The sequence below is a fragment of the Salvelinus alpinus genome, chromosome 25 (assembly GCF_045679555.1).
Source record: "Salvelinus alpinus chromosome 25, SLU_Salpinus.1, whole genome shotgun sequence".
Taxonomy (NCBI): domain Eukaryota; kingdom Metazoa; phylum Chordata; class Actinopteri; order Salmoniformes; family Salmonidae; genus Salvelinus; species Salvelinus alpinus.
In genome coordinates, this window is record NC_092110.1 from 33,622,286 (window position 1) to 33,639,783 (window position 17,498).

The following is a 17,498-nucleotide window of genomic DNA, read 5'->3' on the forward strand; positions in this document are numbered from 1 at the left end:
CATGTATTGTGTAACATGAAGTCCTATGAGTGTCATCTGATGAAGATCATCAATGGGGTAGTGATTAATTTTATCTCTATTTCTGCTTTTTGTGACTCCTCTCTTTGGCTGGAAAAATGTCTGGGTTTTTCTGTGACTAGGTGCAGACCTAACATAATCGTTTGGTGTGTTTCGTCGTAGAGTCTTTTTGAAATAGGACACTGTGGTGGGATTAACAACAAGTGTATTTTTAAAATGGTGTAAAATACTTGTATGTCTGAGGAATTTTAATTATGAGATTTCTGTTGTTTTGAATTTGGCGCCCTGCACTTTCACTGGCTGTTGTCTAATCGATCCCGTTAACGGGATCTCAGCCATAAGAAGTTTTAACCAGGGACTGGAACACTGCGGGAGCATTGGTCAGTCCAAATGGCATAACAAGGTACTTATAGTGCCCGCCGTGTTAAAAGCTGTCTTCCATCCGTCTCCTTCCCGTATCCGAACCAGATGGTAGGTGTTCCGAAGGTCCAACTTCGAGAAGATTGTCGCCCCCTGGAGAGGCTCGAAAGCCGAGAAGATGAGTGGTAGAGGGTAATGTTTTTTATCCGTTATGTCATTAATACCGCGGTAGTCGATACACGGTGTTTTGTCCTTCTTCACAACAAAGAAGAACCCTGCGCCGGAGGGGGAGTCAGAAGGATGAATACGCCCTGCAGCAAGAGATTCCTCAATGTACTTTCCATGGTCTTGGTCTCCGGACCCGACAGGGAATAAAGACGCACCTGCAAAGGTGTAGTTCCTGGTAGAAGGTCGAGAGTGCAGTCATAGGGTAGATGCAGAGGTAGAGATGTAGCGCGAGCCTTGTTGAAAACCTCCTAGTACTCTGCGAAAATGGCATAGAGATTCGAGGCCTCTCCCAAGCCCGCAGGAAGACGTCACGGGACAGGCTGCGCCGACTTCAGACAATGGCGTGGCAGAACGGGCTCCAACCCATGATAGAACCAGTAGCCCAGTAGATTAGACGATTGTGCCTCTATAGCCATGAAAACCCCAAAACTACGGGTGCATGAGGGGATTCAATGAGCAGTTCTAAAACCAAGAAAACAATTTATAATCTACCACCTCTGTCTCCGGTAATTGAAGAAACACATTTGAATGGAATAATATCCTAAAAATGCTCAACAAACACTTTTCACTCTTAATTTATATCCAATATCTATCCCCCCCATAATACTCTATTGCACAACCCCAATACAACACACTAGGTTAATTATCTTATCCTAATCCTATGATTGGATGGACAACATGTCAGTTCATACTGCAAAAGCTTTGATTGGTTGGAGGACGTCCTCCGGAAGTGGTCATAATTACCATGTAGGTCTATGGAAGGGGGTGAGGCCTAAGAACCTCCTAGGTTTTGTATTGAAGTCATTGTTGCCAGAGGGAAACGGAAGCTAGCTGTCCTCCGGCTACACCATGGTGCTACACCAGAGAGTACTGTTTAAGTTACCATAAAACTTAATTGCAAAACAGTGTGTTTTAATCAATTATTTGATGACATATGAATATATTTAGTATGGTTTAGTTTAGTTATACTGTTTTTTGTTTTTTTATGTTACACTATTTTTATGACATTTCAATGAAGAGGATGGTCCTCCCCATCCTCCTCTGAGGAGCCTCCACTGGTGTACACCGCCATCTTGTCTTTTTCAAATCTTCTTTCATTGATTGAGACAAATTATCTGGTGTTACAATCTGTAGCTAGCGAAAATAGTGTGGTGGTTGGTCAAATTACAAGCCCTCGCATAATATGTGGAATCGCGGAATCCTGGCGGGACTGATCTTTACATTCAATCTTACTTTCAATTAGATTAGATTAGAATACACTCTACTGTTTAATCCATGTAGGGAAATTAATTAGCCGAGACATTAAAAAAAAATACAATAACCACATTAGCAAATTCAATAATGATCGTCACTGGCTACATAAGGGATACACATTGTTTACTGTTTATTTGAGGAATATACTGCCATATCTTAGCTTTACATTACATTCCTATCCAACTGGTTTAGGAATAGGAGGAATCGAATTCTTAAATGTAATTGAAATATTACTGAAAGGATTATTTAAACTTTTGTGGTCTTGTTCATTTCTCAATAAAACCCCTTGTGTTAATTCAAACAATCATCCTCAGTGTTGCTTGACTTATTTACAGTGTCACTGTAACGGCTTGCAACAAGAGGATGGAATGTGGTGTGATTTCTTAATTAAACCCCCTAGAGTCAATGTCCGGAAAACAGCATTTTGAAATGGTTTTCCTCGGCCAGCAGCCGCACACAAGCCTAAGATCACAATGCACAATGCCAAGCATCGGCTAGAGTGGGGTAATGCTCGCCGCCATTGGACTCTGAAGCAGAGTTAACCACAAACACTAACATAACATTTGTTTTGATATAAGATTTGATTTACCCTGAGCTTTCCTATACCTCTCAGATGCATTTCAGACACTTCAAAACATACTTCCTATTGATTTATTTTGCTATGTATTTGTGTTATACAATGGGTTTCTGTAGCAGTAAGGGTAATGCTTCATCAAATAATTTGTAAAAAAAAAAAAAACATTTACCTACAGGTTTCTTAAAATACAAATTAAAATAGCTAAATGGTCAATTTTATTACTATCTTAACTTCATATGTTATCTTAGTAGCCCTAAATGTATCACTTCTAAGCTAGCTGAACACGTTTTAATCAATATGTCAGTGTGGTGTATTCTGCTGGAAACATACACTGAGTGTACAAAACATTAAGAAGACCTGCTCTTTCCATGACATACAGTACATGGCATAATCTGTAATTGACGAATAAAAATTTAATAAAAATGAAGATCAGACAGTGGAGAGATGGAAAAAGGTGATGATGAAGATTGCTCCTCATCGGTATGTACTGTAGGTCTAAACAGTAACATCCTGTTGACTTGTAAGGGTTGTGTCTTGTGGTTAATGTGAGTTGTACTATCAATAGATTGAACTGTAGGTGGGGTTTATACAGGGGGCTGTGGATAGAGGGGCCTCTATATATAAAGTGGCTTGTCTGCTTCCTTTGTCTGCTCCACTTTACCAAAACAACTTTGACTCTTCACATCTCTACCACCACAAATCATGAAGACATCTCTGGTCCTCCTTGCCCTCAGTCTGCTGGCTTGTTCAGGTGAGATTTTATTTATTTCACTAAAATAGTAACTACTGTACATGCAGCACATACATTGGGTCAAGGTTCAAGGGGAACTGTGGGTAGGGGGCCTAAATAAACTCCAAGTTCACCTTTGGTTTCAGTACAATACAAGTGAAGTACCCATCACGTGAGTGACTGTTGTGTCAATTTTTCTTTGCAGTTTGGAAAATCCATGGGCATCGTCAAGAGGTTGACCCTGATGACCAGGAAGTAGTGGAAGCACAGCTGGAAAAGCGCATGGTAATCTCACTCTCACATTACATATTCAAATGTACTTAAATCAGTACACTGAAAATATCACACCACCATTTTATTAATAATAAGAAAGTGGGGTTGGGGTGCATATATTTGTCTTAAGTGTGTTTTGTTCTCCTATCTTGTCTGTTTGTGCTTTCCAAAGCAGCAACAGCTAAAGGGGACCTGCTGGGTGTGTAAGTCAGCACTGAAGAAAGTGAAGAAATCCATCTCCACTTCCTCTCGCCAGGTAGCTACCATAGCATTACAATTGTGTCCTTTCATGAAATTGCACTATTTACTGTGATATTTCTCTGAAAATGTCAACTGATGTTGATGATTTCTCATCAATAGGAGGAGATAAAGCAGAAGCTATTGTCCTTTTGCCGTAAATTACCCTTTGGAAAATCTACCTGTGAAGACCTGGTGAAAGAACATTTGCGGAAGATGATTGATGACCTTAACACAAGCGATGGCTTGAGGACCATTTGTGTTAAATTTAAGGCCTGCAAGTGAGTACTAGAAACCGTTCAACATACTCTTTAGTCACTGTTCAGACGACTAAAGAGAGTAGCGATGATCGCTTGTGCTTGTTAATTGAAACACCATTGAGTCGAATGTATTCATTAATATGAAAATATTGGGGGTTATGTCTTCCGATCTTCCACTCATGTAGTCTTTTGTGTATCTTTAGACCAAAGAAGTTTTGGACCTGAGCTACTGACCAAGCAGCCAGTATCCAGATTCCAAAGTGAGAAGATGGATGTTCAGGTGTCAAGACAATGCTATGCTGCCAGCCTCTTGCTCTTTCTTTTTCAAACTAGTCACAACACAAATATAAATGGATGATGAAGTTGGAATGATTATGTTCTGAACTAATGTTTTGGGATCCTGTATTATAATTAAACAATAAGGCCAGAGGGGGTGTGGTATTTGGCCAATTTACCATGGATAAGGTCTGTTCTTATTCACCACGCAATGGGGATTGCCTGGATACATCCCTTAGCTGTGGTATAATGGTCCTATAACACAAACCCCAGAGGTGCCTTGTTGCTATTATAAACAGGTTACCAATGTAATTAGAAAAGGAAGTAATTTGATTAGCGTCATACCCGTGGTATATTGTCTCATATACCTTAGCTTTCAGCCATTCAGAATCCAGGGCTCGAATGATCCTGTTTATAAAAGTGTAGGTGTCAGTCTTAAACTGCAGTACATTTTGTATCTACAAATGTAAATCTTTTGCTATTTTAGTCCAAAATGTTGAAAATGTTTAATGTTTGTTTGAACTTTTTGTCAGGGCAAAAAATAAACCTCAATTGATAGTCCAACTACGACTCTTATTTGACACCTCTAACATTACTCTAGAAATGTATTAGAGCTTTTACTGATTAACATATCGTGATAAAGCAGTTAATTACATTGTCTACGAACTCATGTTGGCATTTTGCTACCTTTTTTATTTAGAATCTGTTTTCTGTAAAAAAAATCTTGATTGTTTGGTAGGTGGCTTAAAGTATCTGATCCAAAAAGTAACTGTCCAGTGTTTCCAGATTTCTATGAAATATAACTTACTTATAAGAATCCAAAAATGTTTAATTAAGTATGTTCAAAAGTAGCATTTCTGTGAATGGTGTGGGCTTATCCCAACAACAAAAGGGTGTGGGAGAAATAACCGGTCATTACAAATATTAATGTGAGTAGACCACTGATTGGCCAGCTCATCCTCCTCAGGGAGATGACATCATGTTCTATGAGGAAATAGCAAGCGTTTTTTTAAACGGTCTGTTTGAGATGGGGTTTTGAAGTGTTTTTTTCTCAAATTTCTGCTACAAATATGAGTATAGGATCAGTCAAGAACATTATAAATGTGAGATTTACAATGTACAGTTACTTTAAATGACATCCAGCAAGGGCTTTCGTCTTAAAAATGTGTAGAGATATGAATTATAGAGATACTCCATGTAATCAGTGAAATCAAACATGACATTGCAACAGTACTACAGTACCATGTCTCTCTGATGAAAAGCTATTTCCACACCTTTCACAAATTACGTGGAACAATAATTTATTTTTACAATAAAAAACAATAATTTATTATTCACTTGCAGAGCTTAATGTTAGCGAAAAACAATCCGTAGTTTAAAAGTTCTTTAGTCAGCAGCATCACACTGATAAACTTATGCAGAAACTTTTTGCACAAAGATTGGAGGAAGTCAATTCAATCACAAATGGCCTCCAGTTGTTGGATATTTTCCTGTAGAGTAGAAACATAGTAAATATTGTAAACCTTAAGACATCATGAAGGCTCACACATTCTTATAACAAGCATTAGAACCTGCAGGCCTATTTACCACACATTTCAACAGCCTTGAGGACTAACACATCATGTAGGATCCATGTAAAGCAGAATGATGTCAGATGTCATGCTGTTTGTCACCTTAATTGTCCTTTGTGTTTAGGCATCATGTACTTCACCTTCAGGACCCACTTAGCAGACTCCAGGAAGCTTTGCTTCAATTTGTCTCTCAATCTGTAGCGTTTTAAGCCAGTTGATTACCAGCTGGGTCATTCCTACAATTTTGGTCCTCATAACGTTTTTTGGGGAAAATAATATATATGTGTTTGTTTTTTAGTTCTCTATCAGAAAAAGGACATATTGGTCAAGCTCAGGCACTTACATCTTTTTGGTGCATTTTCCAACTTGTTAGGTGCATACTACTAACAGGGTGGAACCTAGGAGGAAGGGGTTGTTTTACCTTAAATGGAGAATTACAACAAACTAACAAGGTGAAAAGTGATTTTTTTGTGATGTATTTTTTATTAAAGGCACTGCAAACTAGTTGGTTGAAGAGGTGGTTGGTTGAAGAGGAAGAGCGCTAGACTGACATTGAGAGAGAAAGAGAAAGAGAAAGTTGCCTGCCTGCCTGCCATGAGTTGAAGGCCATCTGATGCACACGTTCCAGCGACGGTGAGATTTACTGATAATGCTACACACCAAGACACAGATAAGGCATGTGATAATCACCTTGTTTGTGTGGGAGATCATCTGCTGGGGTAATTCCAGTTTCTGTCTGATAACGGATAGTTTTGAATGACTCTTTTTACTGACTCGACAGTCATGATTCGCTGTTCTGAGTGACACGTTCATTTTAGTTGTTCGTTTGACCTGCTTAATACAAGCTCCTCCTCCGGCTCAGCGGCTCTAGAGACGTGCTGCGACCACCAACTGTCTATCATATGCGCGCAGGAAAATAGATCATGAGCATAGAGAAGAGAAATACATGTTTAGAACTGATATTTGATCGCATGTTGCAAGAATGACAATTAATTGTTGAATGTTATGATGGACACAACAGCTTTGTAGAGCCAAAACAAACACCGCCTCTGCTATAGCAGCGGGAAGTAGGGGTCCTGAAGGTGTTGCAGCACCAGTGGCGATTTTAGCATGTAAATCTTGTTGGGGCAAGAAATTTAATATTTGGTATGCATGCCAGCAAAGCCACTACACAACACTAAACAATACATTAATTGCACTTTAATGGTGACAAACGGTGCCCACAAACAGTTAGGATCTACATAAAGCTGGTTCAACAGTAGAGTCCCAACACCTTACCACTGCTACACCTGGCTATCAGCCGAGCCTTGTCTGGCAGCGAAACATTTCATTCAGCCTCATTTACTGCCTTTAAAAAAAACATAGCTGATATGGCTGACTTACTTAAACAAATGTGGTTTCTACTGACAATTGAGATGTACAAACTATGGCATAAGGGACGACAAGCGGATGAGAGGTAATCCGTCATTTTGATTAAGACATTAATGAGCGAGCTAGGATGGACGTAGTCAATATAACTATTTGTTTAACACTTTTGAAATGTGTACAGCGACAGAATTCAGAACATGGTCCATTCTTACAGTGTTCTCCCTGTACACCAAGTCAGAACTGTAGGATAAATAAAAGGGGCATATAAGCAGACAATGAAGGCTCTTACAATATTTGATGATTACATTTCTCAAAAACAGGTTATAGGCTACATGTGCACCACCAAGTCAGAACAGTAGGCAAAATTAAGAGGTGAAAATAGACCAAATTATTAGGGTGAGGCACATGGGCTACTAACAGTTCACTACCCACCTTGTTGTGCTGTGCTCACTTGAACAGGAAGGTGGCGCGGCAGTCCTTTGTGTTCAAAGTTTGTCATCAAAGTCTGGCATTCTCTGGATTTATGGTGCTTTCAAGAAGAAGAAAAAAGGTATAATCATGATGACGTCAGTGATCTTCAGATCGTAGCTCTAGAAAGAGGCCAGAGTTCCCAATTTACAATTCCGAGTTGGATGAAAGTTCAAAAGGTATTTTTCCAGTCGTACCTTGTTTTTCCCACGATCCCAGTTGTCTTGAACTCACAAAAGTCAGATTTTACAGTTCCAAGTTTTTTGAGCACAGCACAAATCCTGCTTCATTGACAGCATGGCCAATGTTGAATGTTTATAATTTTAAACTAGGAAAAGAGACCCTTTATCTGTAACGCTCGTCGTGGGTGGAAGAAGAGGAGGACCAATGCGCAGCGTGGTACGGTGACGCAAAACACAGAACAGAAAATAATCACCCACAACACACAATGACAAACAGGCTACCTAAATATGGCTCCCAATCAGAGACAACGACTGACACCTGCCTCTGATTGAGAACCATACTAGGCCCAACACATAGAAATCTACCAACAGAACAAAACATAGAAAAACAACATACAATGCCCACCCCAACTCACGCCCTGACCAAACTAAAATAAAGACATAACAAAGGAAGTAAGGTCAGAACGTGACATTATCTTAATCTTAGACACAGCCACTCCACTGAATAGCAGGCTAAAGATTGCTTTGCAGTACTTGCAGTTAGCCACTGATTCCTTCCAAACCACTCATTGTTCAATTTGCGATTTCCAACTTGTGCAATGTTTATGTCCAATGGCCGATGAGCACCGATACGTTTTATCTATAATTTCTCTTCATTATTTCTCTTCATATGACAAGGATTAAAAAGGATTTGCCAGTAGATTGTCGACTTGATTCATGATGATGACTGCTAGCTAAGATTTTGAAAGTATGATGTTGACATGATCAGTACAATCAAAGCTACTTTAGATATTATGTGATTTGACTTGATTTTATCTGTGGTCAATGACCTTGATTCTTCTTAGATGGACACTTCTAATGTAACTCTATGGCAGCACCCAAGAGGCTTGAATTTTCAAACTCTACCCTTAGCCTTGGTGGTGATGTAGTGTCCCAATGAGTGACAGAACACTAAGACAATAATGGCGCAATGCTTCGTATTTTCTGCTGGTTTGCCCAACCACCACAGAAAGCACTGGGCTAGGCTGAAACACCTGCATTTTGGAGCTCCCTTACTCAAGAAAATAAAAAAGAGACCATGTTTGTATGCGGCTTTATTAACTCAGTGATATACAGTACCGTTCAAAAGTTTGGGGTCACTTGGAAATATCCTTGTTTTTGAAAAATAATGACATTTTTTGTCCATTAAAATAACATACAATTGATTATAAAAACAGTGTAGACATTGTTAATGTTGTAAATGACTATTGTAGCTGGAAACAGCTGATTATTTATGGAATATCTACATAGGCGTACAGAGGCCCATTATCAGCAACCATCACTCCTGTGTTCCAGTGGCACGTTGTGTTAGCTAATCCAAGTGTATCATTTTAAAAAGAAAACCCTTTTGCAATTATGTTAGCACTGCTGAAAACTGTTGTTCTTATTAAAGAAGCAATAAAACTGGCCTTCTTTAGACTAGTTGAGTATCTGGAGCATCAGTATTTGTGGGTTCAATTACAGGCTCAAAATGGCCAGAAACAAAGACCTTTCTTCTGGAACTCGTCAGTCTATTCTTGTTCTGAGAAATGAAGGCTATTCCATGCTAGAAATTGCCAAGAAACTGAAGATCTCGTACAACGCTGTGTACTGCTCCCTTCACAGAGCAGCGCAAACTGTCTCTAACCAGAATAGAAAGAGGTGTGGGAGGCCCCGGTGCACAACTGAGCAAGAGGACAAGTACATTAGTGTCAAGTTTGAGAAACAGACGCCTCACAAGTCCTCAACTGCCAGCCTCATTAAATATTACCCGCAAAACACCAATCTCAACGTCAACAGTGAAGAGGCGACTCCGAGATGCTGGCCTTCTAGGCAGAGTTGCAAAGAAAAAGTCATATCTCAGACTGGTCAATAAAAATAAAAGATTAAGATGGGCAAAATAACACTGACGCTGGACAGAGGAAGATTGGAAAAAAGTGATATGGACAGACGAATCTAAGTTTGAGGTGTTCAGATCACAAAGAAGAACATTCGTGAGATGCAGAAAAAATGAAAAGATTCTGGAGGAGTCCTTGACGCCATCTGTCAAGCATGGTGGAGGGAATGTGATGGTCTGGGGGTGCTTTGATGGTGGAAAAGTGGGAGATTTGTACAGGGTAAATAGGATCTCGAAGAAGGAAGGCTGTCACTCCATTTTGCAAAGCCATGCCATACCCTGTGGACGGAGCTTAATTGGAGCCAATTTCCTCCTACAACAGGACAATGACCCAAAGCACAGCTCCAAACTATGCAAGAACTATTTAGGGAAGAGGCAGTCAGCTGGTATTCTGTCTATAATGGAGTGGCCAGCACAGTCACTGGATCTCAACCCTATTGAGCTGTTGTGGGAGCAGCTGAAACGTATGGTATGTAAGAGGTGCCCATCATGCCAATCCAACTTGTGGGAGGTGCTTCAGGAAGCATGGGGTGAAATCTCTTCAGATTACCTCAACAAATTGACAACTAGAATGCCAAAGATCTGCAAGGCTGTAATTGCTGCAAATGGAGGATTCTTTGACGAAAGCAATGTTTGAAGGACACAATTAATTTTTCAATTATAAATCATTATTTGTAACCTTGTCAACGTCTTGACTATAATTCCTTTTCAATTTGTAACACATATAATGTATGTTTTCATGGAAAACAAGGACATTTCTAAGTGACCCCAAACTTTTGGTGGAATATATATACAGTATATATATATATATACACAGTTGAAGTCTGAAGTTTACATAGACTAAGGTTTGGAGTCAATAAAACTTGTTTGTCAACCACTCCACAAATTTCTTGTTAACAAACTATAGTTTTGGCAAGTCAGTTAGGACATCTACTTTCTGCATGACACGAGTAATTTTTCCAACAATTGTTTACAGACAGATAATTTCACTTATTATTATTTCACTGTATCACAATTCCAGTGGGTCAAAAGTTTACATACACTAAGTTGACTGTTCCTTTAAAGCTTGGAAAATTCCAGAAAATGATGTCATGGCTTTGGAAGCTTCTGATAGGCTATTTTACATAATTTGAGTCAATTGGAGGTGTATCTGTGGATGTATTTCAAGGCCTGCCTTCAAACTCAGTGCCTCTCAGTGCCTCAGCCAAGACCTCAGATAAAAAAATGTAGACCTCACAAGTCTGGTTCATCCTTGGGAGCAAGTTCCAAGGAATGCTTTCCCAACCCTAATTATTAGGCCTACTACACTGAGCCACTAAGCAGATTGTGGGTAGTAAAAGAGGAAATTGTCATTTGTATGTCTGACCTACACTTCACATAACAGGCTGGAATGATAAAGACTTCAATAGACTGATGTATCAAATCCAAGACAGATCTGATAATTTAACGAGTTGGATGATCAATTGTGTAAAAACTCTGAATGAAGACTATTCAGATAGGGCCTGATTCTGATTTAGGAAATTACTCCTTGGTTACGCACACCTTTCTTACGAACTTCTCAGTAATTCATATTCAGATTTACCTTAAGGTGTAACGGGCTTTGCAGGCGTGGTTTCCTTGCACACGCTGACTAAATTAAATCGCTGAAAACCCTCCCACTTTCTGGCCAACAGATTTTCTTGTGGAGTTTTCATTCAATAGGGTTATCAGTACATTTATCTTAAGCCATCCCTTTAAATACCATGGTACTGGATCTGACCCTGTATATTTTATTTGCGCCGGGTGGCGCAGTGGTCTAGGGCACTGCATTGCAGTGCTAGCTGCACCACCAGAGTCTCTGGGTTCACGCCCAGGCTCTGTCGCAGCCGGCCGCAACCGGGAGGTCCGTGGGGCGACGCACAATTGGCATAGCGTCGTCCGGGTTAGGGAGGGTTTGGCCGGTAGGGATATCCTTGTCTCAGTATGTAAAAAAAAAAAATGTAATAAAATGTATGCACTCTACTGTAAGTCGCTCTGGATAAGAACGTCTGCTAAATGACAAAAAAAAAAATTATAATAATAATAAAAAACACTTGACAGTGAAGCTTTAAGCAGTGATGTAATTTCATCAAGAACATGCAGCATGCAAATGAGTCAGCATTTGCCCAAGAATGATGGGGGGGGATTAATATTGGGGAGATGTTTGAATGACAGTCCCAGCTCCTACACCTCTGAGTTTTAGTATGAGTATGACAAGATCGGCACATCCCTAGTGTAACAGTACACGTATTCTTACCAAACAGTCCTCACTGTAACCAAAAGTAATACATTCAAAAAATATTTAACAAACAATGACTTCTTGAAGAAATCTGAGCTACAAAACAAACTAGAGCCTATGCGCACGTTGTAATCAAAATTCAAATCTTAATTGGCACATTTCAAACTGTCCTTTTGTGAGGCGTAGGCGGGAACTAGTTCAGCACGTGCTCAAGCCACTTTACGAACGTCCCTTTCTCACCTATTTCAGCAAACAGGTAGTTGGTACCTGCTCTATATGAGCAAGCCATAGTGGAAGTTATCAATGAATTGGTCAATGCACCCCGTGTTGTGCTTAATACAGATGTATGGACCTCCAGGGATACAGAGAGCTACTTAATTAACATACTTCTTCTGCTCGGTGTAGGCCTACAACACAAGAAGACTAGCACAAAATGGTTTATATAATGAAAGTGGTTGGAGTATAATCAAATAGGTGGAATATAATGAAAGTGGGTGGAATACATGAGGCCTGTATATCAGGGTTGGGGTCAAATCCATTTTAATTCCAGTCAATTCAGAAAGTAAATCAAATTCCAAATTCCCCACATTGAAAAGCATTGAAGAGAATTGGAATTGGAATTTCAGTGTACTTCCTGAATTGACTGGAATTAAAATGGAATTGACCCCAACCCTGCTGTATATTCAATGTGTCACATTTAGTTTTACTGATGTTTATATCGAGTACATGTGGATTCATCATCTCACTCACACACTGTTTGTGAGGCCTTTAATCAGCTTAATTTCCAGAAAATAATGCGTCTCCCACAATATACTTCTGTTGCTGTAAGGACGTTAACTATTCTACTGTGTAGTTAATGTTTCTACACTCCGTTTCAGTGCTGCTCATGCGTCCTTCACCTCTCTGCAGGACAGTCAGCTCTTTGATACAGAGAACTCAGAGCGTCTGAACCCCACCGGAGGGCGGTATTTATCCACCAGGAGATTGCAGTAGCACCTCACCCCACACTGAGACACTCTAATGGCACAGCGCGGCCCCCACAACTCCACAGACACAGAGGGACAGAGGCCTCCATCATCTTTGGGGTACTAGTTAAATTACAACATTGGGAATGAGATGAATATAATTGGTTTAAAATCAAACCAATTCTCAACGACCCAACACTTTCAGACTATAACAGAATCTGTGATGTGTTTTACTCCTTGTTGAAGTAATAAACAAATCAAATCAAATTGTATTGGTCACATACACATGGTTAGCAGCTGTTATTGCGAGTGTAGCAAAATGATTGTGCTTCTAGTTTTGCAATAATATCTAACAAGTAATCTAACAATTCCACAAAAACTACCTAGTACACACAAATCTAAGTAAAGGGATGGAATAAGAACATACACATATAAATATATCGGTGGGCGATGACCGAGTGGCATAGGCAACATGCAATAGATGGTATAAAATACAGGATATACATATGAGATGAGTAATGCAAGATATGTAAACATTATTAAAGTGACATTATTAAAGTGACTAGTGATCCATTTATTAAAGTGGCCAATGATTTCAAGTCTGTATGTAGGTAGCAGCCTCTCTGTGTTAGTGATGTCTGTTTAATAGTCTGATGGCCTTGAGATTGAAGCTGTTTTTCAGTCTCTCGGTCCCAGCTTTGATGCACCTGTACTGAGCTCGCCTTCAGGATGGTAGCGGGGTGAACAGGCAGTGGCTCGGGTGGTTGTTGTCCTTGATGATCTTTTTGGCCTTCCTGTGACATCGGGTGCTCTAGGTGTCCTGGAGGGCAGGTAGTTTGCCCCCTGTGTTGCATTGTGCAGACCGCACCACCCTCTGGAGAGCCTTGCATTTGTGGGCGGTGCAGTTGTCGTACCAGGCGGTGATACAGCCCAACAGGATGCTCACAATTGTGCATCTGTAAAAGTTTGTGAGAGTTTTAGGTGACAAGCTACATTTCTTCAGCCTCCTGCTGTTGCGCCTTCTTCACAACACTGTCTGTGTGGGTGGACCATTTCAGTTTGTCCGTGATGTGTAAGCCGAGGAACTATCCACCTTCTCCACTGCTGTCCTGTGGATGTGGATAGGGGCGTGCTTCCTCTGCTGTTTCCTGAAGTCCACAATCATCACCTTTGTTTTGTTGACATTGAGTGAGAAGTTGTTGACCTGACACCTTACTCCGAGTGCCCTCAACTCCCAGTAGGCTGTCTCGTCATTGTTGGTAATCAAGCACACTACTGTTGTGTTGTCTGCAAACTTGATGATTGAGTTGGAGGAGTGCATGGCCACGCAGTCATGGGTGAACAAGGAGTACAGGAGGGGGCTGAGCATGCACCCTTGTGGTGCCCCAGTGTTGAGGATCAGCAAAGTGGAGATGTTTTTTCCTACCTTCACCACCTGGGGGCGGCCCGTCAGGAAGTCCAGGACTCAATTGCACAGGGCCGGGTTGAGACCCAGGGCCTCAAGCTTGGTGATGAGCTTATTGATGAGCTTGGAGGGTACTATGGTGTTGAATACTGAGCTGTAGTCAATAAACAGCATTCTTACATAGGTATTCCTCTTGTCCAGATGGGATAGGGCAGTGTGCAGTGAGCGGTGTGATGGCGATTGCATCGTCTGTGGACCTATTGTCCTTGACTAGTCTCTCAAAGCACTTCATGATGACTGAAGTGAGTGCTACGGGGCGATAGTCATTTAGTTCAGTTACCTTTGTCTTATTAGGTACAGGAACAATAATGGTGGCCATCTTGAACCATGTGGGGACAGCAGACTGGGATAGGGAGAGATTGAATATGTCCATAAACACACAAGCCAGCTGCTCTGCGCATGCTCTGAGGATGCGGCTATGGATGCCGTCTGGGCCGGCAGCCTTGCGAGGGTTAACACGTTTAAATGTCTTACTCACGTCAGCCACGGAAAAGGAGAGGGAGGGCCCGCAGTCCTTGGTAGCAGGCCGCGTCGGTGGCACTGTATTATCCTCAAAGCGGGCAAAGGTGTTTAGTTTGTCTGGAAGCAAGACGTCGGTGTCCGTGACGTGGCTGGTTTTCTTTTTGTAGTCCGTGATTGCCTGTAAACCCTGCCACAGACGTCTTGTGTCTGAGTCGTTGTATTTCGACTCCACTTTGTCCCTATACCGACATTTCGCTTGTTTGATTGCCTTGCGGAGGGAATAACTACACTGTTTGTATTCGGGCCATACTCCCAGTCATCTTTCCATGGTTAAATGCGATGGTTCCCGCTTTCAGTTTTGCGTGAATGCCGCCATCTATCCACGGTTTCTGATTTGGGTAGGTTTTAATAGTCACCGGGGGTACAACATCTCCAATGCACTTCCTTATAAACTCACTCACCGAATCAGCATATTATTCTATTATATTATTCTCTGAGGCTGCCCGAAATATTTCCAGTCCGCGTGATCAAAACAATCTTGAAGCGTGGATCCGATTGGTCAGACCAGCGTTGAATAGTTCTAGTCATGGGTACAGTGGTTCTTCCTGTAAAAGTTAAGTCATACTGCAGCACACCTTGCGGGCTGCAGCAGAATTCTATAGCACGTTATTTAGTTGTCAGCCATTGTTGCCATTAATGCTAGTTAATGCTAGTTTGACCACCAGAGGGCATCTTTGAGAAGCATTTGACAGTCTTCAATATTGGCTGTACAAGAGAATTTAAAACCTTTTTTGTAAGAACATAGTATATCCTCACTGGTGTAGGGGGCAGTATTTTCACGTCCAGATGAAAAGCGTGCCCAGAGTAAACAGCCTGCTACTCAGGCCCAGAGGCTAGGAAATGCATATTATTAGTAGATCTGGATAGAAAACACTCTGACGTTTCTAAAACTGTTTGAATGATGTCTGTGAGTATAACAGAACTCTTATGGCAGGCGAAAACCTGAGAAAAATCCAACCAGGGAGTGGGAAATCTGATGTTTGTAGTTTTTCAAGTGATTGCCTATCCAATATACTGTGTCTATGCCTTCCTACGGCTTCCACTAGATGTCAACAGTCTTTAGAACATTGTTTCAGGCTTCTACTGTGAATGGGGACAGAAGAAGAGCTGTTTGAATCAGGGGTCTGGCAGAAAGCCTTGAGTTTAGTCACGCGTGCGGCCGTGAGCACGAGCTCCGTTCCTTTTAATTTCTAAAGACAAAGGAAATGTCCGGTTGGAATATTATTGAAGATTTATGATAAAAACATCCTAAAGATTGATTATATACATCGTTTGACATGTTTCTACGAACTGTAATGGAAAGTTTTTAGACTTTTCGTCTGGACTTAGATGCGCCTTGTGCATTTTGGATTACTGGACTAAACGCGCAAACAAAAAGGAGGTACTTGGACATAAATATGAACTTTATCGAACAAAATGAACATTTGATGTCTAACATGGATATTTCTGTCTTTTGTGACACCTCTCCTTCTTTGGAAAATGGCTGTATGGTTTTCTGTGGCTAGGCGCTGACCTAACATAATCGCAAGGTGTGCTTTTGCCGTAAAGCCTTTTTGAAATCAGACACTGGCTGGATTAACAAGAAGTTTATCTTTAAAATGGTGTATAATACTTGTATGTTTGAGGAATTTTAATTATGAGATTTCTGTTGTTTTTAATTTGGCGCCCTGCAATTTCACTGGCTGTTGGCAAGGTGGGACGCTTGTACCAGAGAGGATATAGGCTTGATTTTAAGACATTTTGCTTAATTAATTTGATTAATATTATGGTGTTTCTATTCCAAGAAAATCGAAAAACTAAACCCTCGGGTTTCTGTTGGGAAAATATGCAGCTGTACATCGTGACCGTTGGGAGTAGGCTACAGTACTAAGAGCATACATTTCCACACCATAATTGTAGTCTAACCAATCCCCAAAGGGAGATTCTGTGAAAATAAAAAGGTAATTGATTTATCAAGACCAGTCCCCATGCTTGTCTCAGAGCAGCGCTTAACGGTGCTGAAATAGTTGACCACATGCAGGTAGGCTGTTGCTTCAAATCCTATTGCTTCTAACTTCAATATGCTTTAAATGCCACAATGTCACAAATAATTGAACACACACAATTCTTAAAACTCTAATGCCTTAAAATGTTATAATTTCTGCCCTACGAATTCATTTTTTTTAACCTTTATTTAACCAAGTAGGCTAGTTGAGAACAAGTTCTCATTTACAACTGCGAACTGGCCATGATAAAGCAAAGCAGTGCAACACAAACAACAACACAGAGTTACACATGGAATCAACAAACATACAGTCAATAACACAATAGAAAAAAGTCTACATACAGTGTGTGCAAATTAGATAAGAAAGGTAAGGCAATAAATAGGCCATAGTGGCGAAATAATTACAATTTAGCGATTAAACACTGGCGCGATAGATGTGCAGAAGATGAATGTGCAAGTAGAGATACTGGTGTGCTATGTAATCTCTAAGTAGAGATACAGATGGGCTATGTATAGGTGCAATGATCTGTGAGCTGCTCTCACAGCTGGTGCTTAAAGTTAGTGAGGGAGATATGAGTCTCCAGCTTT

At 40.6% G+C, this 17,498-nt stretch overlaps 1 protein-coding gene and 1 long non-coding RNA gene across 3 annotated transcripts; one reads left to right on the forward strand and one right to left on the reverse strand.

Moving 5' to 3' along the window:
• Positions 1-3,082: 3,082 nt before the first annotated feature.
• LOC139553125 (prosaposin-like) lies at positions 3,083-4,777 on the forward strand. 2 transcript variants are annotated; one of them, XM_071365080.1, is made up of 5 exons: positions 3,083-3,188; positions 3,373-3,452; positions 3,613-3,696; positions 3,801-3,958; positions 4,141-4,777. In XM_071365080.1, exons 1-5 carry the CDS (start codon positions 3,140-3,142, stop codon positions 4,160-4,162), a joined length of 393 nt encoding a protein of 130 aa, XP_071221181.1. In that variant the 5' UTR covers positions 3,083-3,139; the 3' UTR covers positions 4,163-4,777. The 2 variants fall into 2 exon arrangements, with proteins under 2 accessions (XP_071221181.1, XP_071221182.1); XM_071365081.1 differs by having other exon boundaries at positions 3,087-3,188; positions 3,616-3,696.
• Positions 4,778-5,497: 720 nt separating this feature from the next.
• LOC139553126 (uncharacterized) lies at positions 5,498-8,060 on the reverse strand. The gene is made up of 3 exons (XR_011670601.1): positions 7,818-8,060; positions 7,585-7,681; positions 5,498-5,703 (listed from the first exon to the last, which is right to left on the reverse strand). It is a non-coding gene; the product is annotated as an uncharacterized lncRNA (long non-coding RNA).
• Positions 8,061-17,498: the final 9,438 nt, after the last annotated feature.

What these genes read in the sequence shown, in the direction of transcription:
- LOC139553125 (XM_071365080.1), top strand. Translation starts at nt 3,140, where the DNA reads ATGAAGACATCTCTGGTCCTCCTTGCCCTCAGTCTGCTGGCTTGTTCA. An exon ending in CACAGCTGGAAAAGCGCATG is followed by an intron (nt 3,453 to 3,612) that starts GTAATCTCACTC and finishes TGCTTTCCAAAG; the next exon opens with CAGCAACAGCTAAAGGGGAC. An exon ending in TCTCCACTTCCTCTCGCCAG is followed by an intron (nt 3,697 to 3,800) that starts GTAGCTACCATA and finishes TCTCATCAATAG; the next exon opens with GAGGAGATAAAGCAGAAGCT.